We start from the raw sequence: 27,533 nt of genomic DNA, 5'->3' as shown, positions 1-27,533 counted from the left end.
AGATATTTCTTCTTTAAAATGCCCTGGTTTTTTTTCTTTTGTAGCCCCTTCTCCAATATGACATGATGAAGACTGGTTTTCAGAAGAGGGTCTATATATGGCCAAGAGGAGGGAAATACCACGTGCAAAGCAGAAGTGGATAAACCTACCTGTCTGATTCTAACATGTGTCTCATTGGGCACTTTTTTGATCACTAGCATAGCTACTGCTGCTTGTCCTGAAGAAAAATAATCTGTTATGATCTTTCCTGACCTAATATCTACAGTCCATTTCTGGAGTTAGTAAAAAATCTTCCTTACCAGCCAGCCTTCAAGTGTATCTCTGCAGAAGGACATAAACACCAGCAGGACGCCCTTATCACATAGTACTAACTGATGTGGCTCTGTCATTTTCGATGTGTGACTTCTTGCTTCCAACCCCCATGCTGAGATCTCGTGTTCCTTTTTTTCCCCAGGGTCATGTTGTACACAGAGTCCCCACTGTGGCTTTGCTCTGCTGGGTCAAGAGAAACATGAGATGACAATTTACCCTTTCCTATAAATGGTTAAATGTAGAGAAGATAAAAATGAGAGGTATTTGTGGATTTCATCTTCAAGGCAGAATTTATAATCAGGGAAAAATGTAAAGACAGACCCTCTCCAGGATTTTGATGTCCTGTACCTTTAAGAGAGGAGTAGCAGGGTGGCATCTTACAGGCTCTGTAACTGTCCCAGACTTTATCTGCTTTCTTCTGAATAGCAAATATGTGATTCAAAGAGTGAAAAATACTACTCTATTTTTCCAGTAGCAGCACTGGAAAAATGTCATGAACATATAAGATGCAGCATCCATGTAGATTGTTGGTGTTTTCTGCAACTTTTTGTAAGTTTGGGGAAAACTTAATAAGTACTGTTTCTCTTTCTTTCTTTAAAAAAGACAGGGAGAGAAAGCCTGCATTTTCTGCCATTTCCCAAGAGGCTTTTTATCTGTTTAAACCAACTAGGGATTTTTCACATATTGACATAAGCATTCATTTGCTAATTTGCTGGACATTAAACTGCACAGCATTCTTGAATGAGACTGGAATACTTGGGTACTTAGTGCTGCTCAGACCCCGCATCATTCTCAGTACACATATGGTTTTCCTCCTCTATCTCCTAGATAAAAGTCACTGTTTGATCGCCTTAAGGAAAAGAATGAGTTAAATGGACCAATATTCTAGCCTTGGCTCTAAAACTGGGCCTTTTCAGAAACTCCTCAGCACCTGCAGCAGCTAGGTCATTTGCACATACATAAATAAATAAATTAACAATGAATAAATAATTTAATCCCACCACACAATGCCACCTTGCAGATCTGATCCTTTGCTCCCAGTGAATTTGTCCATTCCTAATTCTTTTTGATAAAGTCCTCAGATACTTGCTGACTGTCAGTCTAATTTTCTTATTGTTTTCGCTTGATTAGTTCTGTATGACCTAAGGTCGCCCTTAAAATCCACATCTCTCGTGAAGACTCCGAAAGGCCTTCTTTTTTTCAAAGGGATGGAAAGTGCCTGCCATTTCTCCGGACAAAAGCCTGGAAGGTTTTCAGTTATTAGCCTCCTGAAGCAGCCCTTTCGCTCACCCAAGCGCAAAAAAAACTCATTAGGGGGCACCTTTCTTTCTGGCTTCTTTATCTGACGCATGTAGGGCTTACATGTTTCGAGATTTGCAGGTCTTGGATGAATTTGGATAGCCTCGCTTTTAACCCTGCTGGACTGTGGTTATGCCCACCACAGACATTTGCCTCAGCCCCTCTGTGCCCTTAACCACCTGGAGGTGCTTCGTCTTTCTGAAAGCAGCTTAGCACCCGCTTTGTGGTGCTGTGGCACAGGGAGGGCATGCTCGTGCAGGGCAGGCATGCCTGCCAACATATCTGGGCGTCTTGCCCTTCAGAGGCCATGTGCAAAGCTGCCAGCTCCTGCATTTGCTTGGGCTGCCAGAGGTTATAAATCAGAACAGCATCTGATCTGCCATGCTTAAGCAGTGCTGCCCAGCAACACCACACCTGTGGTTACCTATTAAGAATTAAAATCACTGGAAATCGTACTGGCAGGTGTTACAGTGATGAGTGTTGCTCACTTGCCTAGGCTCTGGTATTTTGTTAAGGAGAGACCTCATGACTGAAGAGTTAGGAGCAAACTGATCGTTTCTCTTTCATAAAAGGGCTGCCTACTGTCTTTGGTGAGAGACCTCAGTTCAGGCTGGAATCTGAGTCTAGAGAGAAGAATGATTTACAGAAATAGAAGGAAAATAAGCAGATCCAAAAAAATGTGAAAGCCAGGAAGATAAGCCAGCGCAGATATAGACGAACAGGTGTCTTGCTCCTGCAATGTTACTTCTTTTGGTCCTGAAGAACAGCTTGTCTTCCACTGGGTTAAAACTGACTGATCCCTCTGAGTTAAAATTCAGCAGAAAAGCTCAGGGCTCCAGCTTAGGTCCTACCTCCAAGCATGCAGGGTGGCAATTTTGTAGCTATTAATCTTTGTCCTGGCCATTTTCTGAGACAGAATCCTTGTTAGGTTGGAAGAATGTACCATTATGACCACTATTTTTTCCCAGACCTGCCAGTTCCTATGATGCCTCTGCGGTATCAACACTTTACCTCAATTTAGTTTTCCTCTGCAATCTGTTTCCTCTGAAATCTGAATGAGGCAGCACTCAGTAAAATAAAGGAAGTCATGTGCATGAGGCTGAGCTTATAAGCAAATCCTTGCAGGGGGTCAACACTACATTATCAGCAAGGCATAATATGCATTATTTTTTCCACTGGCATAAATTTAGTGATTAGTTGGATATAGTGTCAAATAGCATGGAAACTATATGATCTACTCCATAGTACAAAGTAATAGTTACATTATGGTCTGAAGAATGGCAGAGAATAATTTGGGATCTTGACTTGGGGTCCTCTGTTAGTAAGATCCTGCTTGCTCTTTCTTATCTGTCAACTGGTTAATCTCATCTCCTAGAAAACTTCAGGATGATAGTGGGTCCTGGAAGACATCGTTGGGACCATATAGAAATTTTGATATTGTGATATATTGAATATGTAGTGGCCTCTGAAGGCACCAGAGGGCAACCCACCAGGAGAAATTGTATCAGCATAATAATAGGGAGAGTCTTTTTTATAGTCTTTTTGCATTGGTTTCTTTTTCTGTCTCAAGCTATGAGGAGCATTTTAAGCTTACAGAAGAAACACTATGCAGTGATAAAGAAGGAGATTGGAGATTAAGATGAAGTTAACTCTAAGTGTCTCCCTCAGGACACCATGTATCTTACACTGAAGTACTAAGCTAATGCAGCCTTGGAAAACATGGTGACAATAAGGCTGAACCATGATGAGTGGTGACATCCCTGGAGGTCCATTATTATCCCTCATTCATGGGATCTGAGCAAGCATCATTTAGCAGTCTGGTGTCTATTAGCATGTTAACTATGATCCTTAGAAAAACTTAGGAAGTCATCAATGACTTTGCTGGGAGTTTGATGGCTAAGTACACAGTTATTTGGCTAATAATTAGAATAACTTCCTGTTTTTCTTCACAATGGTCATTATCTATTGTTGGGGCTGTCCTGTGCAGGGCCAGGACATGGACATTGATGATTCTTGTATGTCCCTTCCAATAAAGAACATTTTATGAGTCTATAATTTAGTGTCCTAAGATTCTGTTTAAAGTCCGATTATAATCATGACACATTCTTTTAGGGTCTGGTTTGACAACCAGTCTGAAATAGCTATGGAAATCCAGTTACAGGGACAACACATTGTGTTTTCAGGAGTTTGTGAGACATTTGGCTACTCCTTGAGATCGTCATATTTTCCCAGTGCCAGGCATTGTCCACTCTGAAAAGGAGCTAATAATTTAAGATTATGAAGAAGCTCAGATATGATTCTGACATGCTGGTAGTCAGATGTGGGCAAATATAATTTCTTTTAATAGGGAAAAAGGTGGTGTTGTGAGACTATGTTCTAACATGGTTCCAAAAATGGAAAGAAACTGGATGAGTAAGGGGTTCGGCACCAAAATAGCATGTTGTGTAAGCATAATCTTTTTTTAAAAGATGCACAAAGTACAAGCTTCAGCATCAAAACTGGTTGCTGAAGAATTCTAAAAAATACAAAATTCTCTTTTTAGAAATAGGTTTAAAGATTGGCTGTGCTATGATGTAGCAATTTGTAATGAAATGCCTGTTCCTAAGTACACTTAGAGAACACAGCATTATTCACTTCATTCATGTTGGCAGCCAGAGCTGGTAAAATTTCAGTGACTGTAATGAAGGAAAGGAAAAGAGAAGAGAAGAGAAAATAATTGATTTCTATTTAAAGCAGTGGAAAGCAAAATTCTCCCCTAGTATGCATATGGTTAATACCAATTTTCTTATTTTACATCTAGATGCTTTATACATAGAGTCTTTAAAGCCCTTTGCTTCATGGTGGCATAGGTGGCAGGGGAATAACATGGCTGTAATTATGCAGACATTTCGGAGCTAAACTAGTGCTGTGGAGGGGCTCAAGCTTCTGAGCTTGACATCTTGACAATCAGATTATGGAGAAAGGACACTGGCCTTCAGTGGATGGCTAACAGTTTTGTCTGAAACAGTCCTTGCTGTAGGGAAATGGTAAATAATCCATTCTTCCCCGCATAAAATTCTTTCCACCTGGTCTGTAGTACATGCAATTACTGTGTTAAAAGTATTTGTCAATGGCACAGCTGTTTCAGTTCAGTGGCTGCACTTGTTGCACCTTCTGACTGTGTAAGAGGCACACAAAAACACAGGATTTATTTTTTTTTTTAAATTAAATGCAATATTTTAGCATGGAGATGTCTAGCTCCTTTAAAATATCTGAGCAGATAAATTAGGCTACTTGCCAGGCAACAATGAGGGTGGGACTCAGCTGCCCTGATTTTTTCCCCTGCTTGTATATCTGAATCTGACCTGTTGATCCCACATTCTGCCAAAATTCAAAGGGGAAAGATATATATTCCAAGGAAAATATATTTATTTTTTAAGGGAGAAAATAAATTCAGTCTTATAAATTTTCCTCAGGAGCTGTCTGTTTATCCCTCTTAACTAGAAAGATTGCTTAGAATGATTAATTAATTCTCAGACCTTTTCCTTTGAGACAGCTAACAGTTTCATGTCAGGTCGTCATAAATTTCAGTATGTTCTTCTGTTATCACACCGCTGAAAAGATTTTTCCTTTGTGGTATGGTCTTGTTATATAACAAAGTGATTTTTCCAAGTACGTGAATGACAAAGTCCAGTTGGTCCCATCCCATCCTTCTATTCTTGTCAATGCTCAAAGGCATTCTGTGCCCTACCAAATTGTTGTCATTTTCCTGAAATGTAGAAATCTTTGGGGTTTTTCTGTTTGCAGTTACAATGCCTGGAAAACTTTTTGAAAGGCCTTTAGGAAGCTGGATGCTGGCAACAGGAGTTACCGCTCTGTTCCAGAACTCTAGTCTCAAAATCCCTGTAACTTCCTGCTAAAACAGGAAGAAGTTTAGCATTCTCTCTCTATTTATCTTAATCTGAAAGGCAATTTGATTATAAATCTTCTTTGGAAGAGCTTTGCAAAAAAGCTGGCCAAATACAGCCCCAAAACTCCTTTGCAAAACTGTGATAAATTAACATAGGATATTGCCATGACTAGCAGAACAGCACTTGTGTTCTCCCAGTTTCCTGGGATACACCTCCTTTGCCTACTTATTGCTTGCCATATCCAATAGTGTAAATTGCTTTGTGAAGGGGTGGTAGAAGCTCTTCCTGGGAGTATAAAGCAAAGCTGACTGTAACACAGTTGCTAACTGTATGTAGCATACAACAAACTACAAAAATCAAGGAAAATTCTGCCCTGCTCTGGTGAGACACCACCTGGAGTGCTACATCCAGTTCTGGGGTCCTTAGCACAGGAAGGAGATGAACCTGTTGCAGCAAGTCCAGAGGTGGGACACCAAATTAGTTAGGGAAATGGAGCATCTTTCCTATGGGGAAAGGCTGAGAATTGGGATTTTTCAGCTTGGGAAAGAGAAGGCTTTGGGATGACCTAATTGTGGCCTTCTAATACCTGAAGGGAGCTTAAAAAAAGATGGAGAGAGACTATTTACAATGGCATGTGGTGACAGGACAAGAGGGAATGGCTTCAAACTGAGAGTGGGTTTAGACTGGATATTTGGAAGAAACTCTTTACTGAGAGGGTGGTAAGGCACCGAAACAGGTTTCCCAGAGAAGTTGTGGATACCCCATTCCTGGAGGCCTTCCACACCAGGCTGGCTGGAGGTCTGAGAAGCCTGGTCTTCTAGTGGAAGGTGTCCCTGCTCATGACAGGGAGCTTGGAACTAGATGATCTTTAAGGTCCCTTCCAACTCAAATCATTCTATGATTCTATATTAATTTCCTGGAAAGACGATGCAAAGCTGCATGGAGAGTTGCAAATAGCTTTGGAGAAGATGTAATATTTGGTGAAGAACAGCATGCCATGTTGCTGCTCGGAATCTCCTCACCATGGAAAGATCATTTGACCTCACAGAGTTGGATTAGCTCCTCCATATGCACAAAGATGGAGGATGGCCTTTTCTCTAAGTATAGATTTTTGTGCCTAGTTGCAGCATTTTTTCTTGGAGGAATATTTTATGCCCTGAGTACTAGAGGCAGAAGGACCTGTTCTGTACATGACTTCACTTTCATGATCAGCTTAATTGTGTGTTTAAGACAAGATTAGGTTATTTTCTTCCCATATACCTTTATAAACATGTGACTGCATGGTTGAATTAATAAAATGAGCATGAGGAACCACTGAAATACGTATCGCTAACCTATTTGGCAAGCTCTCCGATGATGTGACTCCACCATGCCTTCTTCTTGTGGAAGCAGCTATAGCTTCATGGATGTCCAGGAAACTGCCACCTGCACTAGCTAAAGATATATGTACAGTATATGCATATAGGTAACAAGCATGTAGGAGTCTCTTGTTTGCTTTTACATACTCTTTTCTGCAGATGGTGCTTTGTAAAGAAGGTACCTTTATCATAATTGTACTAGTTTTATTAGATCTTTGCTGTCTAGCAGGTTTTGACATTATACAGTGAATTATATACTATTGCTCATACTTTTTTCCAACTACTTTATTGCCTTTTCCAGACATCAAAGAGAATTTGCAATAATAATTACAATTATGATTATTACAGCAATAATTATTACAATTATTTCAGTAATAAAACTCCAAGAGTAGTTTTTTCTCATTTCTTTAAGAGATGAGAAGGTACTGTATGAAAAAAAGTTTCTGGCATAGAAAAATTACTACTACATCCTGTGGTAAAAAGGCATTCTGCAATGGAATATGAAAGACTAAGGTTGTATTGATTATCTTAGAACATTCCAATATATAATTGTGTTGAATGGGATACGTACTGTCCCAGGGTTTCCTGAGGTTTTTGAAGTTTGGTTCAAAGAATCTGTTCTCAGTGAATGCCAGCCATCCCTGTTACACTTTTCTCAGTTTGAAGCCAGGTGAGGTTTGTTCAATAGGTTTTGTTGTTATTCTTCCTTCTACAGACACCAGTCCTGAAAACACGGCAGCAATTTGATAGTAAGGGTAAATTATTTCCATACTACCACCTTTAGGAGAAAACTCTATACCCTAATCTTTACTCATGGCTGTAGAGGTGTCACCTCTTGGAGTGAGTAATATTGTACAGGTGTATCAAAAACCTGTCAGGCATATCAAACATTGAGGTTGCCATAGGACACATTAAAGGACATTTTAATTTGGGGAAAAAAGTAAAAAAATACCAATCCTATATCTTAGTTATAGAAGACTGACCTTTAAAGGCTAGTCTCTGCGAATTCTTCTCCTGGAACAGCACTAATGCAGCATGCATGGGAAGCTATGAGGATTGAATAAAGCCACATTTAAACAAATAGCAGCCAAACCAGACTAGGAATAACTGAGAAAAACTAAACTGAATCCAGATGTACTATGGAAGAGGGCGTGTATAAGCTTCCTACGGCTGTGGTACACAATGGTATACACACAGTCACGTGTGTCTCCACGTATTCTCCTCCAGAGGAGGAGAACGAAGGGAAGTGCAAAAGCCACAGTCTCCACTCCTCCCTTGCAGTGAGAAGGCACTCAAACCATGTCACAGCTTCCTGCTAGTGACTCTAAACTGAACATTTCCTTCAAGCTGATACTTTGAGATCAAACCCTCCTCTGGCAAACTACCATCTGATCTCTTCTTTGAGAGGTTGAACCTGCACATGGTGGTTCCTTCAAAGAACACAGAAATAAATGGCTTTGTAGGGACAGAGTGGTTCTGGAAGGTGCCCCCAAAGAGGGACACAATTTTTAGCTTTCATCCTTGAGACTTCAACTTCCTAGAAGAATGTCTAAGCCTCAGCCTAGGAACTAAGGGGAGAGATTGAGGTACAGGCTGTTGAATCACAATGAAGGCGCTTTCTGCCATGATCCTGGTCTTTAGGGTTCCAGTCAGACTGTGCCCTACTCTAAATACCTGCACCCTTTATGGGACTGAAAGCATCATTTTGGTGCTGGAATTCACAAGAGATAGAGATGAGCTCAGAGCTCAGGTACTGCCTGGTTTCCACAAAGCTAGTAGGAGAACAAGATTCTCTAATCAAAAGTACTGTGGGGTGAGCTAGTATAAATCCTTCTACATGCTCTGGGTTAAGCCCTTAGCAGGGGTAAAAATAACTTCATCATGTTCACCAAAAGCATAAGAACTGAGTCACAGACCCTATAATGAATTCCCTGTTGCCTTGTAGGACTCACTTGTTTGAAGGGACTCATTTATTTGATTACACAATCATTGCATAGAGTAGGACTGCATTTGGAGGTGTTGTAGTCCTACAGTTATTAAAAATGGAATTGCCTTTAACTATTCAGAGCATACACACTAAAGTTTAGGTTTCCTGTTAGCAAAAGTGGGTTTTTTCAGCCTAATTAATTGTATTATTTCTGATGAAGCATAATGCACACTTCAGTTACCGTAGCTTGAAGATGAATGTTAAACAATCTCTTTCCTAAGTTTAATCATTTTTTTATTTAATAAATTTCCTAATTCAATATTCCAAGTTTGACTCTTACAAATTACTCCTCTTTCTTCTCATGGGATGTTTCATCCAATAGTCTTCAATGTTGCTTTTTCAGATCTTTTAAAATGAGTTTTGTTCGCTTTAACATGTCACTCTATATGCAGTATGTTATGTAGGTAGGTATCTGAGCTTTAACCTTACATACATATTAAAATTACTTTCTTGTACTTCTTTCTATAATCACTTTTCTCTTCAAGAGAATTCAGTGTTCTTGTCTTAAAACAGCCTTTATGCACTATGCAGGAAAGTGCTAGAAATTGACATGATGATGTGAGGCTCATCCATGACAAGCAGGCAAATCTGTGAGATTAGATGCTACATCTCAGCATATGTGAAACTGTTGGCTGGAGGGTTTATTTCCAAAAGTCTGCCTTTGTAAAAGGGTTGCTGGACAAGCTTGCAGCTGCTTCAGTAGCATGTGTCTAATACGCAGACTGCTCCACACAAAAACATAAGGTATCCTCCTCCTTATAATTGATTTAATTTAAAATGGGAAAACAATCCCGCTGGACTTCTAGGCACTATTTAATTCTCTCCAAGAATGTGGTAAAAGGCAATAAGCTGATCTGATTGGGGTGATAATTGTATCCTGGCACCTAGGACCCTTTGCCCTCCTAAGCACTTCTGGCATGATCCTGGTCAAATCATGCAGACTACCCTGGGGTACCTTTGAGCCTGAGGAATTGGCAGCAGCATTCTATGGAGCAGTGGGACCACAAGACTTATAAACTGGCAGGATCTTTGCCATGGGAAAGGGATCATATCCATACCACTAGGAAGCCAATTATTGTGTGCATCTCTACTGGAACAGGTCTGTAATTAGGAGCCTTTGGTGGTATAGTTCCTCCTCTTCCCCTCAGTTTCTTTTTTCAAAATCATGGTTCAGTCCCTATAGGTGTGCTGATGCAGCTCTTTGTGGTCCAGTGCTGCAAGCAGAGTCATGGACCCAAAGTACAATAAAAATACTCTTTTCTAGTTAGCTACTGACCTGATTGATGAGATGCCCCAAGAATGACTGTGTTGTCCTGAATTTGGGGACTTTGTTCAGTAGCCTCGGCTCTGTTTCCAAGACTGGAAACTCCAGTGTGGCACTACCAGCAAAGCCCCTAGAACTTTGAATAATGCATTCAGACTGGTGCAAAACCATGGGAAGAAAGAGGAGTTCTGATCTGTGTTATATATACTTGAAATCCATAAACATTTTTTACTTATTTGAATAATGAAAGTGAGACAGTAGAATTTCCTCCAGGCTTTGCCTGTTACCTATTGAAAACAGAAAGTTTTAAGATGGAGAGTTTATGCACAGGCTACTTATGCCTCTTTAATCTAATTGGTGATGCTTTATTTAAATAATAATACAAATTAATCCTTGGGATAAATTAGGGAGTTGGAGATGTTTTCAATAATGCAATATTACAAAGATCAACATAAAGTCTTCTACTGTCTGAGTAAATAGCAAGAGTCAGTATCAGATGCAGAACTGTAAACTTACATTTTGCTGTCCTTTGATCCCAATGTGATTATTTGCTGTCAACATAAAGAAATTACTGAGGTGTGACCATGCTGTACAACTGTTTTCTGGGGTGAGAAGAATTGCAGTACATGTAGGACATGGAATGTGTGAGGAAAAGCGGAATTCAGACAGCAGGGAGAAGAGGTGGAAAAGAGAGCATGAAAGGCATGGGAAAGGAAGGCAAGGCAAACTGTGGCAAAAGAGATGTGAAAGTCTAAGAAGGAGAAAAATGCTAGCTGAAGGAAAGGAATAGCACATGATGGAGCCAATCATTCACCATTAAGATTTTTAGCCAAGCAAGTGCATAACACAGAATCTAGTATTTTGGGGGCTTTGGGAATTAAAGTAGTTTATTTTCAGGAACAACCCCTCTCTATTCATTCCCTGTGCTAGCTGCTGTAAGACACCAATAAATGGCACTCCTATGCCAGATGATGAGCATCGCCAGCCCAGACAAGTACCTCACCTGGGACCAGGTACAGCTCTTAACAGGCCCAGCACAGGTGTCATCCAGTGCCTACTGCTCCCATCAAAGTTGGAAGATGATGCTCATGGCAGAGCTAAATTGATTCCAAGGGAGAAAAAGGACAAAAGTCTTTGTCCTATAGGCACAGAAATACAAAATTAAATTAAGACAAATGAGCTGAACTTCTGTCAAAAGACAGGGGATGCCTGTCCTGAGGGAGCTGCCTATACACCATACCCCACTGCCTATATAGACCCACCTGTGTGCACAGAGCATGGTGCACAGTGTGGATCTGAGCTAGGAAGGCAGCTCAGCTCCCATGCCTGATACAGCTGATTTTAGCGAATTCCAAAATAATTTCAGGGCCAAAAGTGGGGGTTGAGCTCAGAGCCCTGAAAGAGAGGAGGGAAGGGAGACTTTTATCCTAAAGTCATTGTTAAGCCAAAGAGGGGTTTATCCTCTACAGCTAAATGAAAATGAAAAGAAAAAAAAAAAAAAAATCCAGGATAGCAACATTGGAGAGACAAAGACTGTCATGGACCAGTGCGAGTTTGCAAAATTATATGCAAATGACCCCAGTTTTGACCATGGTGGCCCTCTGCTAATCCCAGAGAGAAAATCTACTTAGCAAAGGAAGGTTTTTTTTTAATTTGGTTAACAGGGACCAAAATGCTGAATATATTTATGTTTTCAGGAAATGCTAGATCCTTAATGCTTCAGCAACAAAGTAGGATCACAAGAGCTTTTTAAGCACATGGAATAAATGTTACGTAGCATTTTGTCCATATTCTGTATCCAGTGCTGATAAAAATTAGTGTTGGACATGTGTTTTCATTATAGGCACCAGCCATTCCTGCTGCTGACTGTGTTTGACTGAATCCATACTGTTCTGTGTACACTGACCAAAAAGAGATTCCCTCTGAATTTACCATCCTAAAGGTGTCCCGAGGAAATTAGGGTATTTTTCTCCCTTCCGTAGCTGACTCATCATCATCCCGCCGTATGACCTTTCCCCACTAATCTGGGATAGGAGCTTTTCCTGTATTTGCAGGTTAAATGGAAGATACACATTCCACTTTTTACTCATTGTAATAAAGATCTTTTTGTCTGTCTCCGAATAAAGGGTCGGGTTGGTTTACAAATTGGGGGTCAGCCCATTCCGCGACCTGGGCAAACAGCCCAGGTCAAATCTCCTCAAAGCCTCCCCACCCAACTGGAATAAGTTAATTTACCCCTCGACGGCTCCGGCCCCGCCGGGCATTCCCGGGCTACCGTGCTTCCAGAGGCTATGGAGACACCCGGGACGCTTGGTTCAGGCGGGGCTGGAGTTGCCCCGTCGGGAGGGAGCCCCGCCGCAGTTCCGCGCCGGCGGCGGGGCTGAAAGGACTCGCTCCCGGAGCTTCCATTGGTTTTATTCTCGGTGCTCTGCACCTCCGCAGCGGCCGCCTGCCCTCCCCGCCCCGTTCTGCGCCTTCGCCATTATTCATCCTCCTCCGAACAAGCTGCGCCGCAGAGAAATTCTCTAGCAAAGCAGGAGCACCCCTCCACGGGCGCGTGGGGTGCAGCATCCGCGGGGTTTGCGGGGGAGTGGGGCATCCACCACCTCCGGGATACCCCGGCACTCCCTCCCAGTCCCCGGTGACGACCTGGGAGCAGAAGCCGGGCGGCACCGACACCCGGACCGTCACGCCCTGCCCCGCCTGCCCGAAGCGGCAGCCACGGCCGGTGCGTGCAGCAAGCTCCCTGGCCCTCGCTGACCACGTCTCGCTCGTGGCTTTTTTTGCCCTGGATGGATGCGTGGGGAGACTCCCACCGCCACCCGAGGAAGCTCCCTCACGGAAACAAAAAGGAGCGGCGGGTATAAACGTTTATTCCAAGGCATCACTTGTACAGGCACTGCACCCGGAGGTGGGAAGACGAGCGGGTGGGGGCAGCTTCAGGCCCTTGGAGAGGGCAGGCGGGGTTAGATCTGGGCCCCCGCGGGCTCCTTGTCCTCCGCGACCCCCGCGCATCTCCCTGCCCCCGGCAGCCTCCCCCTGCGCCCGGGTGTAACCCGCAGTGTCCGCGGTCATAAATAGGTGTTCTTTCAGGCGGGACGAGTCTCTATAGCATGGAGGGGTGCTGGCCCGGGGGCAGCCCGAAGGCGTTGGGGTGGGAATGGCCGAGGAGGTTGAGGTAGTGGCGGTCCAGCCCCTGCACGGATGAGAGGAAGGTGCTGCGCTGCTGGCCGGGGCTGGCGAGGGGTACGGTGGCGCTGGGCAAGTGGTAGGGCAGGGAGGGGCTGCGGGCGGCGCCGTGCCAGGGGAACGGCCCCCCCGAGGGCTGCTGGAGCACGCCTTCGGCGGGACTGTGAACATGCCCGGGGCACTCGGGCCCAGGATGCAGCTGGTAGGAAAAGTCCGGCTCCGGGAGGGAGCCCAGGGAGGTGAAGAGAGGCTCAGTAACGAAGCGTGCTTTGGACTGGAGAAAGGCCAGGATACGGGCGTACTTGGTGTCTTTGGTCTCCATCCTCTCCACCGTTGTCAGGTAGTGGACCAGGTTCTTCATGCACTCGTGGTAGCCATAGTGGAAGTAATTGGCGAACTCGGAGAGCAACTCTGCTGGAAGGGATAGGGAAGGGAATCGAGCTCCTCAGGGTCTGGCCGGGAGAGGAGCGGGGAAAGCCACCCCAACGCCGCGAGTGACACGGCGGGGGTCGCGGGAGGTCTCTCCCGCCCACCTACCCTTCTCCCGGCCGCGGGGAAAGTCCGCCGAGTGCAGGGCCCGCAGGTACTGCACCGTCATCTCCAGGATCTCCGCTTTCTCCAGCTTCCCCGAGCTCTGCAACGGGCAGGGCAGATGGGCATCACCTCTTCCCTGAGACCGCTCTCCGTTCCACTGGACCGCCCCCTAACCCTTCCGTATCAGGGGGGATATCGCGGCGCACCGGGGAGAAAAGGGCGTAGGGGCGGCTCCCCCCCGCCTACCTGCTTGGCCAGAGCCATGGGCACCGTCTTCCCCAGCTCGGTGAGGCAGCGGTTGATGCGGTCCCTCCTCCGCTTCTCAATGACTTTGTGGGAAACCGGCGTCCTCTGAAAAATATATGGGGCGCGTTAGTGAGGGAGGAGAAGGCAGATGGATCCAGTCTCGCCGTGACAGCCGCCCCCGGCCCCGGTCTCGACCCCTCCAGGGAAGCCAGTCCCCAACCCCTCTCCAAGCAGCGGTGCCGGGCGCGGCTCGGCCTCGGGAGGGATGATGCTCCGGTGGCCGGTCGTCTCCGCGCGGCCCTGGTGGCTCCCCGACTGCGCGGATGGCCCTGGCAAGGCAGGCTTGTTTTTGTGAGGGAGGTGTGGTTGTTTTTTTGGGGGGGGCTTTTCGAAGGGAAAGGCGGCGAAGGGTCCGGGGCCAGGTCGGCTTGGCGGCCCCTCAGACCAGTGCGCGCAAGGCGGGCGACGACTCACCCTCCGCTCCTTGAGCTTGGAGGCCATGGTGAGATATGCATCTCCTCTCCCTCCGGCCCCCTTATAAAGCCATCACTTCTTGGGGGGGACCCCGGGGGGCCTCCATGGGCCCGCTGATCCCATAGGATTAGGGGCAAGCGGCGCCGAGGGAATGTATGCATTAAAGATCAGGGTGGAAGGGGGCGAGGGGATGAGGGGCTTTTTTTCTTCTCTCTTCTTCCTTTCTCCCCCTCCTCGCCCCCGTCCACGCAGCCGGGGGCGGCCCAGCTGTGTCGCCCCACGTGGACCTCGGGGACACACGTGACTGTCCCACAATAGCGGCGGGGACGGGGCCGGGGATGCGGCGAGCGGGGCGCAGGGCGCGATACCGCGCCCTGCGCCCCGCTCGCCGCATCCCCGGCCCCATCCCCACCGCCAGCCTTCAAATCCCCGGCACCCCCTACCCCTCCCCTTAGCCCCGGCGCTGACTGCATTTTAAAGCCTGTCCAGAGTCATTAAAGTAATTAAGTAAGCCCTTAATAGGCTGTTCCGCCCAGTTCAAGGGAGAACCCTTGGAGACGGAGTGGCCCCGTTTGTTCTCAGGCTTTTCTCACACGACTTGGTGACACGTCCATCTTTATAAGAGATGGCAGCGAGGATTTTTTTGTTTACACCGCTTTATGCGCCGGGGACACCCCGGCAGGTGTGGGACCGGGGGGCTGGCACACGATATCCCCCCCATCACCCCCCTTTTTTTTTTTTTCCGTCGTCCCAGGGAGGCTCTCGCCAGCCTTTGGCACACGACGCTCCTTTTTTGTGTGGTGTGCGCGTCTGTGCGTTGTTGTTTTACCCCCCCTGCTCTCCCCCTCTCCTTTGGAGAGGCTCAATTTGTAGCCTATTATCCTATAGGAAAATGTCCCATTGAAAAGTATGAATAGTTTCATTGGGCCTAAATTTTAATAATGCGGGTCAAAGAAAAGAGGGGCAAATAAAGAGGGGATCGCAGCTGGTCCGAGAGTGCATTATTCGGTGTCACCTGCGAGCGGGATCGCCGACAGACCCCCTATTCATTTGCCTAATTTTGGTCAATTTAACAAACTTCAGGAGAAATTATTGTGGCATTGTTAAGGAGGGTAAAGCTTTCTGATCGAATTAACAGCATGTTTTGATCCGGTAAATGTCATTAAAAAGAAAGAAACAATCGCGTTTAAAGGGGGGCTTCGAGTTAAACGCGCCAAGTGGAGACGCCGGAGCGCAAAGCTCACAAAGGGAGCAAGTAACTGCCACAGGGGAACTTTTGTACGCTCACATTGCTGAGGTTTTTTACACAAAAAGGCATTATTTCATACTTGAATACGTTTAATCCAACAATTGTCTATTTTCTGCAAACATATTTTCACAGCATTGTTAGCTTTCCTCTCCGCGGCCCTCCGCCCGGGCAGCCGCGCTCCTCGCCTGGCGAGCGCACCGAGCCCCCGGCCCGCCCCGCACAGCCCCGCACCGCCCCGCACCGCCCCCGCCGGGGCCGCCCCGCCGCGCCGGGGGGGCCGCCCGCCCCCGCCGCCCGCCGCCCCCCCCGACAGCGCGGCGGCGGGCGCGGGCCCCCCCGAGCCTCTCCACGGCCAGCGGTGCGCCTCCGAACCCGGCACAGCCCGCGGAGCCGCCCTCCCTTCTTCTTTCCCCCCGGCCCCGCCACCGCCCCCGGCCCCGGCGCTGCTGCGGGGCGCCGCCACCCCCGAGGGGGAGGGAAAACCCAAGAGCGACCGGGCCGGCGGCGGGGCCGCCCGGTGCCTGGCTGTGCTCTCCCGGGCGACGCTAGCGAGCCCCGGGCAGGGCTGCGGAAACGGCGATATCCCCGCCATGTGAGCTCGGGCAGTTCTTCTCTCGGAAACTCCTATGTCCACTCCCGTATTCCGCGTTTTTCCACCCTTTTCCCTTTGCTGTTTAAAATGGGGAAACCATTCCCACCGCATGTCCCCGGGTGAGCACTGCGGGTGGCACAGCCGCTCTCGCCCGTTCGTTTCCCCAGGAGCGGCCGGAGGACAGGCGCGGTGACAGCCTGACACCAGCCACCGGTCCGGGCTGGTCCCCACCTCTCCGGGCCGGCCGGGAGCACCGAACCTCTCTGCGGGAGGAGGCGACGGTGCCCCGGGGCGCGTCTGCCCCGGTCGGCGGGACGGAGTGGGCAAGGCCGCCTGCCCGCCTGGGCACCCCTGCGTGCCGTGCCGCTGGCCGTATTATTCTTCCAGGAGCCTTGTAGGTTTCGGTATATTCATTCTCGTACAATGGGATTAAACACTAACCGTTATCATCCAAATTAACTAAATTCTGAATAGCAAATGAGGGGGCTTTTATTTTTTTTCCTCCTCTTTTTGCTCCACTGGCGGAGATGGAGTTGATCCTCTTACTGTCTGTGTTAACCGCCAGCTGCAGGCACCTGCGAGGCAACTTCTTACACGAGGGAAGTTGTTTATTTGCTCGCTGGCTGTTCCCTCGTTGGTTCCCCCGCGGGCCGGGCTGCCCGGGTCAGCGGCGGGGGGCGCGGCGTGGCCATGGCATTCCCGCGTGTACCGCCTCCCCGTCCTCGGAGGGCTTCGGCGGCGCTGAAGCCAGAGGGAGATCACCCGACACTGCCGCGGTCGGACTGTCACCCGTGTAAGGGAAGTCAGAAGAAGGCGGGTTTGAGTGTTTTTTAGTTTTTAATTCGCCTCGAGCGAATGTTGGCTCTCCTTGCGGGACACGCGTGCTCAGCTCTTTGGCTCTTTGGCAACCCACGGCGGACACCCGCGTCCCCATCACCCAGCACCGGTTTTCGCCTCTCGCCCAGGAGCCCCGCGGGCCGCAGCGCTCTCCCCAGGCAAGGGGCTGGCTGGCGGCCGGGGCGCAGAGCCCTGTCCGCTACGCGCGCAGCGGGCTGAGCCCGCCCTCGCCCCGGCGGCTGCAGGGCGAGGGCTGCAGGGCAAGGGCAAGCAGCACCGCCCTGCCGCCCCTCTCCCTCTCCCCGCGGCCGGCTCGGTGGTCCCGGCCTGTCGGGGCCGTGCCCCAAGGGAATGGCCTGGCTCGGCCCCCCGGTGCGCTGCCGGGGTGCGCATGGATGCCGCGTCTCAGTGGCGTGTGGCCCCTTTCCCGTGGGCACTGGCGCTGCCGACATCTGCCAGACATGGGCTCTGACAGGGAGGTGGAGATCCTCTGGGAGATGCCAAGCTGATTTGAATTGGCATCTAGGTTCGCCTTTTTGTGAAAATAGATCGTCTTCTCTCTGTTTCTTCACCCCCTCTTTTCTTTTTTGACTCCTATATAACGTTCAGGTTACACACAATTACTTCACCAAGTAATTGAAACTGTGGATATTAGGCTTGAAAATAATTGTCACTGCGTACAAGCAAGAAATCAGCTAACCAGTCTCCTATGGAAAGAGAGAGCTGTCCATGCAACTGTGAATCAAGTCCAAAGTAAAGTCTGGGGTTGGGGCTGGGGTAAAGGGCTGGGGTTGGCTCGGCCAGCGTGGTTCAGTCTCATACTGGAGGTGCTGCTGTGTAATGTGGAGAGACATTCACACTTCTGGATGATCTCGTAGCTGTTAGGGAATGGGAGAACTCACAAGGTGCGAAAGGTCCTACTTGTAGCAGTGATAGCTTTACTACTTGGCGATCCTGCATCTGCAAAGAAGCCGTGATCTCTTCACTCAAGAGAAGGCATTTAATTTAGGAGCTCAATCCTCAGCTGTAGATACAGCAGCTCATCACGTGGTGCCAGCTTTTGCTGTGAATTAGTTTATTCTTGCATTCTCAGTGAAGTTAGGCTAGGTTAACAAGTTTCCAGTTTTTCAAAGCTCCTAATGCACTCTGCCTCTGTGTATAAGGCTGCTTGGTGCACTGTTGCCGCTGGACACGAAACAGGTCACACGAACACAGCTTAAGGTGTGGTGAAAGGAAGAGAGAACTTTATTTCTTCTCTCAGAATTTATAGGTTTCTGACCACGGCCAGGGATTGGATAGTCAGGATAACACCTTCCCAACCGCACCTGAGAGATGTCCATCACAAGACGTGTATCAGAAAGAATGTACACATATCTATGTTTACAGTTACTGTCCTGGGAATGTCTTTAGAAAACTATGTCAGCAAGCTCAGAAAACTGAGTTTTCAGGGTGACAGTGCACGTCTTGTTCCTCAGCTGCAGAGGTATTCCTTACCTCAATGCTACTGTTTATTCCAGCTATAGTCCACTTTTGGGTCTTCCTTCCTAGTGGAAGGACCGTGCTCCTCTGCTCACCTGCCACAAGTAGTGGCCTCAGCAGGGGGGAAGTGATAATAGGTCTTGGGACTCTATGCCAATATGGTCCTTTGCGTGCTTGTAACCATGAGTCTCTTGTATTGTTGGGTAGATTCAGAGTGCTCTCCTCAAATCCTAGAGTGCTCAAGGAGGTGCTGTTCGTGCTTCAGAAGATGATAATCTTCTCATTCTGTGAGATATGGTAATGCCCATAAGCTAAACTTTGATCCTAAAAACTCTTAAACTTTTTTCTTTATCATAGAAAGTTATCAAGTATCTCTGTGGTGGAAGAAAGGACTTCCAGATCAGTAGTTCTCGTAAGTGCTGCTATGTGCTTGTCAAATTCCATGTCTGAGGAGGCACAGCTCACTGTAAGTATGTTTTGTGGTGTAATTTCAATATAACAAACTCTGTTCTTCATGATTAAAAGCTTTTCAGGATTGCACACTACGATATGGATTACTTTTAGATTACTCTTTGTATGAACTTTTTGAGTATGGATTGCTTGAAAGTCATTCTCATATGTTCCTGTAATTTGTAGTATCTCCTTTTTGACTTTTTTCCCAGATATAAGATTTTAAGCTTATAGTTTAGATTTATATGTAGTATAGTTAATGCATTCAGAATTAAATAGGGTAAAATATTTCACTGATTAAAATCAGGTGCAGTTATATATGTTATAGTCATTTATAGGGGCTGATTTACATTGACAGAAGACCTGATATAGCTTTTGTCCATCCAATACATGTGTATACATGGCAAAACTTAAGACTGTCCACTGTGTGTTTGTACAAGGTGAGTCCCCAAAGATGGTGGATAGATGTTTGCAGCTTTCCCAATGACAGCTATCTTCTCAGCCACATCACTATTGAGACAGAATATGTTGCTCTTTAAATGACAGCCTGTCAAAATGAGAACAGAGTGCTAAAATTGAATTCAGTGGGATTTAGGTAATCATGAACCACTGGGGAGGTGTACATCAGATTGCTTGTGACTGAGGTGTTCTAAATAGCTAGATTAGTGACTGTCTGACATGAATAAAGGCTGAAAGGTTCAGAAGGTACGAGGGCTTTTTCTGCAATGACATGTCTAATGCTGAAAAATGTCTAGCCCCTCCTCTCCAGTCTTACTAAAAACTAAAACCAAACAAAAGTAAAAACTTTTGCTCAGCATGGCTTCACAGAAGGGAAGTTATGCTTAATCCATCCAATAATCTTCTATGATGGAAAATTGGTGGATAAGGAAAGAGCAGTGGATACTCTGAAGAGAAGAAGGCTTCAGGGTGACCACCACAGCTTTTCAGTACCTGAGAAGAACCTATCAGGAAACCGGAGAGGGACTTTTTACAAGGGCACGTAGTGACAGTACAAGGGGTAGTGGCTTTAAAACAAATTAGTTATTTGAAAGAAATTTTTTACTGTGACAGTGGCACTGGAACAGGCTGCCCAGAGAATTGTGGATGCCTCATTCCTGGAAGGGTTCAAGGTCTGGCTGGATGAAGCTCTGAGCAACCTGGTTTAGTGGGAGGTGCCCACAGCAGGAGGGTTGGAATGAGATGATCTTTAAAATCCCTTCTAATGCAAGCTGTTCTATGATTTTGTGATACCATCTACTTGGCTTTTGATTCTGTCTCCTGTAACATCCTTGTAGAGAAGCCGATGATGTACAGACTGGATGAGCAGAACTTGAAACTGGCTGAATTGCCTATTTCAAAGAGGGATGGTCTGTGGCACAAAATCTAGTGTCTAGTAACTACTGGTGTACACTGGGGTTCAGTATTTGGTCTAGTCATGTTTAACATCCTCATTTTTGAGCTGGAACATACCCTCAACAAGTTCACAGATAACACAAATATGTGAGGAGCAGCTGATACACCAGAGAATCATTCTGCCATCCAGAAGGGTCTCAAGAGGCTAATGAAATGGGCTGTCAGGAATGATATGAAATTCAGCAAAGAACACAAAGTCCTGCACTTGGGAAGAAACAACCTGCTGCACCAGTACATGCTGGGGGGCTGATTGACTCGAAATCTGCTCTGTGGAGAGAGACCTGGGGGTCCTTGTGGACATCAAGTTGAACATGAGCCAGCAGTGTGCCCTTGTGGCCAAGAAGGCCAATGGTATCCTGGGGTGCATTAAGAGGATTATTGCCAGTGAGTGGTGACAGGTGACCCTGCCCCTCTACTCAGCACTGGGGGAGTCCACATCTGGAGTTCTGGGCTCTTTAGTACAAGACAGAGACAGCCACACTGAAGGGACTCCAGCAAAAGGGCCACGAGGATGATTAGGATATTAGAGCACCTCATGGTGGATTGGAGAAGAGGCTGAAGGAGCTTACACTGCTCAGCATAAGGAAGAAAAGGCTCAGGAAAAGCTTACCACTGTGTTCAAATACCTGAAGGAAGGGTGTAAAGAAGTTGGAGCCAGACTGTTTTCAATGGTTCTCAGTCATGGGAACAGAGGCAATATGCACAAACAGATTGAGCTCTTTTACTCTGTTCTCAACAGGATAATTCATTTAAATTCAGGGTTTCTACACCTGTGTCAAGTAGAATAAATGGGAGGGAAGCACAGCCTTTCTGTTAATTGTACTTCACCACGTGTTGCATTGCAACTTGGTCCATTAAAGACTCATTAACATCCATTATACTTATGACTGCTTTGTAAACAATGTTAATTCAGTAGGACTTCAGAGCTTAATTCCCCTCTAGAGTCCTTTGTAACTCCTAGCCATGACTTTCTTTCTAGCTGAAGTAGAAAAGAGGACCCCTGAGAGAGATTTATGGACTCTGCAAAACCTATTAATTTAGTAATGCCATTGTCCAAACATCTCACTATTATGAACCCTCAGTACTGATCTTATTGAGTGGACTGGGGACTTATAGAACTTCTTTTCAGCAAAGCTATATTCTTTGGTTCAGTCCAGCTTTGCTCTGATTTCTCAGAGACTGAGTGGACCAAACACTAGTCCCTGCTACACTGGCTTCCAGAGAATTATTTCTGAAATGTGCCCTTGATGCTAACTCAGAGTTAGGATGCTGCAGTGCCTTGGATGTGCCAAGATTTTAGGTTTAAAGTTCCCCTGTAGAAGGTGATATTGAGGTGATATCAATGGTCCTGCATGCTATACTGGTGGCTGGCTTTTGTGAGGTTAATCCAGTGTTAGCATATGGCAAGAAGCATAAGCCTAAAATCTCAGAGACTTTGTGAAGACAGTTTATACTTTGAAATAAAAAAGAGAGAGGGACTGATGCCTCAGAATTCCTGCAGAGTCTATCTGTCTTCTGGGAAATGACTGCGGCCCCAACCAGTTACCTTTTGCAGCTTAATTATTGCTGTGCAGGTGGGGTGTCTGGCCCTCCTGCTGGCTCTCTGTCCTTGGGTACTGAGTGGTCTCTGTTGCTGAAGGCTGAGTCATCACTTGTTTCTCTGTATCCCATACTAGTTTGTCTGGTGGTTTGCTTGTCTACTTTGTTATCTAGTACCTAGTGGTTTGCTTGTCAAAGAGAGGAGAGATGGATACAACCAGGAAGGGAGGAACATGCAGCTGGGAGGCACTATTCTGTCTGCTGCTGGGAAAAGGTTTGTTTCAAGAGTTAAAGGCTTTCCATTGCTATCTGACTTTTTGTTCTGTGAAAGTCTTCTCGTTCTGGCAAAGTCTTACCCTTCTGACTGAGCACTGAAACATGTTCTGCTTCTGGAAAGTTTAGGTTGCTGTTCTTCTTCAAGTCAATTTCTTTGTCTTGCACACTGCCAATGGCCTTCGCTGGTTTCTGAACTCATAGAGCAAAACGTTACGATAACATGTGAAGATTCCACAAATTCCTCAAAAATAAGTATGAAATTTGCTTGCATGTGCTGGCTTTAAAATGATCACTTCTTGCATAAGTACACCTTTGGTGATAGCAAAGTGAGATCTCTTCTGCTAGACAAAGAAAACATGACTATTAAATACAAACACTTTCTTTAAAAGCTGTCAAAGTATTCTGGGTAAGCATCATCCCCTGCTTGCCCTGTTCTTTGACTCTTTCGTACTGCTCGTCTATCTAATGTCAGAAACAGAATAACGGAGCCTTAACCATACCTTGTAAGGATGTTCTTCTGCCAAAACTGTGTATATCTGACACAAGGATAGCAGATGGTGACCAAATATTTCTGCAACAACTCTCCCTTTCTGGGTAAAATTAAGAGCATATTGAAACCCCTGCATTCATAAGTCATGAGCCAAGCCCTCAAACTCTTAAGTGAAAAGTCAGGAACTTAAAATTGTCAGCAATAATAACAAGCTAACAGAAGGCTGGTTATTTCAGTGGTTTTTCCTTCCTCAACTTTTATGACTCAGGTTCTCAAGCATTCTGCATAACCATTAGAATAGAAAAGTAATTTTTATGAAATCCTTAATCCTGAAGCAGAAGTGTAAACCACCAAATACAATTAGATTTTCTAAATGAAAACATAATGGCTTTAGGAACACTAGAAAGTGCTAGATATTATGCTACCCATTTTTAATTTCATCTGGCTCATTTTTAAAACTAACTATACATGCAGAGAAGAAATACCCATGTCCCCTCTGCCTTCAATGACATGTCCATTTTGATGGAAAGCTATTTCACATGTCATGGACATATATAACCACTTTGTGCATGGTCCGAGATCCCATTCTTCCTTCACATTCATATCCCACCCTCTTGATGGCACAGATAGGAGTGTGTCTGGGCACCCAGCCTGTTGTGGTGCTTTGAACATTAGTTACTTCTTTTTCTAATAAATTTGGTTATGGGTTAGGGAAAATACAATATGAAAGTGTCAGTGCTAGAAAGGAGAGCTGGGAAGAGTTTCTCAGTGACAAGCATTGGAATCACTCCATTCTACTGATCTGGCATTGTTTCACCCAATATATGTATGTACATGAAAATAATATATAAATGGCAGTGAAATAAAAAGCACTAACTTCTGCACTGTTCTCTTATATGCATATGTGAAGATTCATATAAAATGCAGATTGGAATGTGACTGCGCCCCATGGCACATGTGGCTGACAAGATAGGAGGGAGCGGAGAGTAAGCCCCACAGCTTGGTCCCAGCATTTGCAAGGTGGAAACATCCAAATTATTCTTCCACAGCTCACCTGTGGTGCTGAAGACCGGCACCATAAGATAAAGAAACAACATTGCCTGTATTACTTGTCACCAGGAACGTTAAAAAATAGCTTAATGTCAGTGAACAGTGCTAACACTCGTGGCAAACAGGCAGGCTTTTCTTCCCACACATGAGCGTCGTCGCCCGGCAGATTGCTCAGCTCCTTCCCGTGTGCGTGCCTTGAAGCTTTGTGGAAAACTGTGGGAACATTAGGGGTTGGCTACTGCCCTCTAGTGATCGTCACCAGCGCTTGAGGTTTCTAACTCGCCTTTTATTTTCTAATCAAATTGCTAAAAATAAACTTTATGTGTGATCAGATGCAGGAAATTCAGTATTAGGAAACGGTGCCTGATTCATCAGATCTCAGAATTTACACCAGATGGTGAAATATTCCTAGTATGGACACCAGATGATACGGCTCCAAAGATTACAGTTAATGCAATCCAAGCATACTCTTAGGCATTTATATTATCACTTAAGTTAATATTTCCCAGTTCTTAAGCAACTGATATATCTTGGTTTGACTAAGCTTATTGATAGAATTTTTGCCTAAAAAAAGCATTGCTGCAATTTAAATATAGCCTTTCAATAATAATCAAGTCACCCTTCTTCCAACAAAACCCCTTAACATAACAAAATAATGACTGTGGGAAGCTTTATAGAATATAAATTATTGAGAAACAGAATATTTGGTCCAAGTCATGATTTAGCTGAATTTGTGAGTAGCACTAGACACCTCTCTCCCTTTTTATTTTTTTTCCCCCTCTGTGCTAAAATGATCAAATCTCTGCTAGTTAAGAAGTAGGATGTGTGGTTTTTTTCTCTAGCATTGATGCAAAGTGCTCAGCTCCCCAATTAAGTTCTCGTCAAATGTTACCTGATGGAAGGGCTCTTTGAGCAGAATTCTGCTGCTGGCATTAGAGGGCAGCCTTGAGGGTTTATTCGATTTTATTTATTTATTTATTTAATATCAGTCTGGCTAGGATCTAAATTAAAGCAGCTTAAGGCTATTTTTGCTCTAAACGCAGTACAGTCATTTAAAACCCTCTGTCTCAATTAAGTCCAGCACCCAGCTGTGTTGTTCACTGCTGAACATCAAGGGCCGCGGGTTAGGGACAGGCGGATTGCTCTGCAGGTAGAACAGCTGCAATTATGAGCTCCTCAGAGCAACAAGTGTGCTGATCTAATTGGCCTGTGTATGAAACACACCAGGCAAGGGAGTCACCTTTACTTTTATTCTGCAAGAGTAATTGAGTGGTTCGCAGCTCTGACTTGTTTTCAGCAGCACAACTTAGTGAAATTAATGTGCCTAAGTTCTCTCCAGAGTCACACAGGCTGCTCCAGGATTTGAGTCTTTACACGTATATACAGTGCAGCCTTTTTGTTCTGCCATGTCTTTTGTGCTCTTGCTTCTAGGCCCATGAACACTGCTTACCATCATCTGTAGGTACCATGTCTGCTCATTTCATCACTTAGCCTTCAGACTTATGTAGGGCAAAGGTTACAAAAGTTCTTGGCATCTGCCATATCATGTAGGAGGAAAGCAGCATCAGCAGAAAGTCTCTTGTGTAATCTACTGATATTTTTGGAGATATGTTTGGGTAATAAAATGTTCGCTTTGTCTGCTGATCAGACTGCCTCCTATACAGTAAAAATTTTCAGTTGTAGAAAAATGTCTTTAAGGCAGCTCTATAAAATGAAAACTTACAAAGGCGTGAGAATAATTTACAAAGCCCAGATTTATATTACTTATAAGGAAAGGTTCTGGAACAAATAGAAAGCAAATGATCTTTAATTAACATTGGATTGTCAGAGGATAATGATTCATCCATCAGCTGAGGGCAGAGGAAGGTTAAAAAAAAAGTGTGGAAAAAATGATGATCTAGAGGCGAATGTGTTTCAGATCCTGAATCACCTCTGCATAAACCATGTTGACAGCTACTCTGTTTCTTGATGATTGTTCTAAATTCAGCAATCGCTTGTCTTGAAATGATCTTGAATGGTCCTAAAAATAGCTTGATCCTGGAGATGCCAGTTTTCCCAGTAATTTCCCTAAAATGTCAGCAGAATTATTTGCTATGAGAAACAATGCTCTATCTTCATCTCCATGGGAAGATGATGTTTGTCTGCTGCAATACAGTACTTTCCAAAACAGCATCATCTCAATTCCTATGGTTTTCAATATGTCCTAGATACCTTTGAAGATAACCCCGTTTATGGCTGACAGCTGCAGAGGTAGGAAGCTCTCATGTCCCCTAAGCTGGAAGTTGGGCCATTCAGAAAGGTGAACAGGGATCTCGCCAGGTGCTTTGCTAACAGAGCAGATTTTTCCAGTTAGTGAGGTAAACCAGAAACTTTTTAGGGTAGCTTCAGGTTCTCTAAAAACTGGCTAAACCTGAGTCAGGCTGGCTTTTTCCCCCTTGGTCTCCTGAAAATCTCTTTCCTCTGCTGCTGCATACATCTGTGCAGAAGAAACTTGCTAGAAGGTTTTCCCACTCTGATAAGAGTCATACTGATTCCAGCAAAAGCCAGGAATCTGGAAATACTTGATTTCCACTAAAATCAGGCCACAGCAATGCCTTTTGATATTAGATACAGAGAAATCTCTTAAGTACCATTAGTGCAGCATTTGAGATGTGAAAATCCTGATCATCTCGTATGGTTTGTTGCTCCAGGTGCATCAGTCAGCCTGCAGTAAGCATGCTCTGAAAACAACCTGAAGGTCCATAGGAGGATGGTCCCAAATACTTGAAAACCTTATAAACAGCATTGCAGCCCACTGAAGCAATAGACTCTGCTGCTGCTTGAGCACATCCTATACTGTTGTTTCTGTGAAGGCACTTGCAGATGTCTGGCATACAAGTCAAATTTACATGACTAACATACTACAGCATAGAAGCACAGAATATCCTGAATTGGAAGGGACCCACAAAGATCATCAGGTCCAGCTCCTGATATTGCACAGGACACTGTGAGAGTCACACCAGGTGCCTCTTGAGAGACACTGAGAGTGCTGGCACAAACAGTACTTTAGCACTGTCAAGTGGCACTGTGACCACGTCCCTGGGAAGCCTGTGTCAGTGCCCAACTACCTTTCGGGTAAAGACTGTTTTCCTCATATCCAACCTAAACCTCCCCTGACACAGTTTCAGGCCATTCCCTTGGGTCCTGTCACTGGTCACCACAGAGAAGACAGCAGTGCCTGCACCTCCTCTTCTCCTCATAAGGATGTTGAAGACCACAATGAGGTCTCCCCTTGGTTTCCTCTTCTCCAGGCTGAACAGACCAAGTGACTTAAGCTGCTCCTCATGGGGCTTCCCCTCAAGGCCCTTCACCATCTTCCTTGCCCTCCCTTGGATGCTCTCTAATAGCTTTATACATTGTGGTGCCCAGAACTGCACACAGCATTCAATGAGGCCACCCCAGTGCAGAGCAGGGCAGGACAATCTTCTCCCTTGCCTGGCTGGTGATTCTGTGCCCAATGTACCCTGGGACATGGATGGCCCTCCTGGCTGTCAGGGCACTGCTGACTCATGTTCAACTTGCCATCGACCAGGACACACAGGACCCTTCCCACAGCACTGCTTTCC

At 45.8% G+C, this 27,533-nt stretch overlaps 2 protein-coding genes across 26 annotated transcripts in view; one reads left to right on the top strand and one right to left on the bottom strand.

The window, feature by feature from the left end:
* The window catches only part of LOC131578886 (uncharacterized), a 111,669-nt gene that overhangs the window by 47,029 nt on the left and 37,107 nt on the right, over nt 1-27,533 (top strand). For 12 of the 24 annotated variants that reach the window (XR_009277586.1, XR_009277588.1, XR_009277589.1 and 9 more), the window contains one exon: nt 45-6,874. Coding sequence is in view for 2 of the 24 variants with exons in the window: in XM_058838138.1 (XP_058694121.1) it covers nt 19,068-19,176 (109 nt within the window). In the remaining 22 variants the exon portion in view is untranslated. Of the gene's footprint in view, nt 1-44; nt 6,878-19,067; nt 19,177-27,533 lie in introns of those variants that run through there. The other 12 variants (XR_009277578.1, XR_009277584.1, XR_009277577.1 and 9 more) reach the window with 3 other exon arrangements.
* HELT (helt bHLH transcription factor) lies at nt 13,217-14,634 on the bottom strand. Of its 2 annotated transcripts, none has more exons than XM_058838136.1 (4): nt 14,554-14,634; nt 14,080-14,184; nt 13,837-13,933; nt 13,217-13,713 (listed from the first exon to the last, which is right to left on the bottom strand). In XM_058838136.1, the coding sequence occupies exons 1-4, from the start codon at nt 14,578-14,580 to the stop codon at nt 13,217-13,219; spliced, it is 726 nt and encodes a 241-aa protein (XP_058694119.1). In that variant the 5' UTR covers nt 14,581-14,634. The 2 variants fall into 2 exon arrangements, with proteins under 2 accessions (XP_058694119.1, XP_058694120.1); XM_058838137.1 differs by having other exon boundaries at nt 13,217-13,710.

This window comes from Poecile atricapillus, chromosome 4, assembly GCF_030490865.1.
Source record: "Poecile atricapillus isolate bPoeAtr1 chromosome 4, bPoeAtr1.hap1, whole genome shotgun sequence".
NCBI lineage: Eukaryota > Metazoa > Chordata > Aves > Passeriformes > Paridae > Poecile > Poecile atricapillus.
The sequence above is the reverse complement of the archived record's forward strand: the minus strand, read 5'-3'. Positions and strand labels throughout refer to the sequence as shown.

Bases quoted from the DNA above. Each gene is read 5' to 3' on its own strand.
- HELT (XM_058838136.1), bottom strand. From the start codon at position 14,580: ATGGCCTCCAAGCTCAAGGAGCGGAGG. The intron at 13,934-14,079 runs GTAGGCGGGGGG...TGCCCGTTGCAG, and splicing joins CCATGGCTCTGGCCAAGCAG to AGCTCGGGGAAGCTGGAGAA. The intron at 13,714-13,836 runs GTAGGTGGGCGG...TATCCCTTCCAG, and splicing joins TCCCCGCGGCCGGGAGAAGG to CAGAGTTGCTCTCCGAGTTC.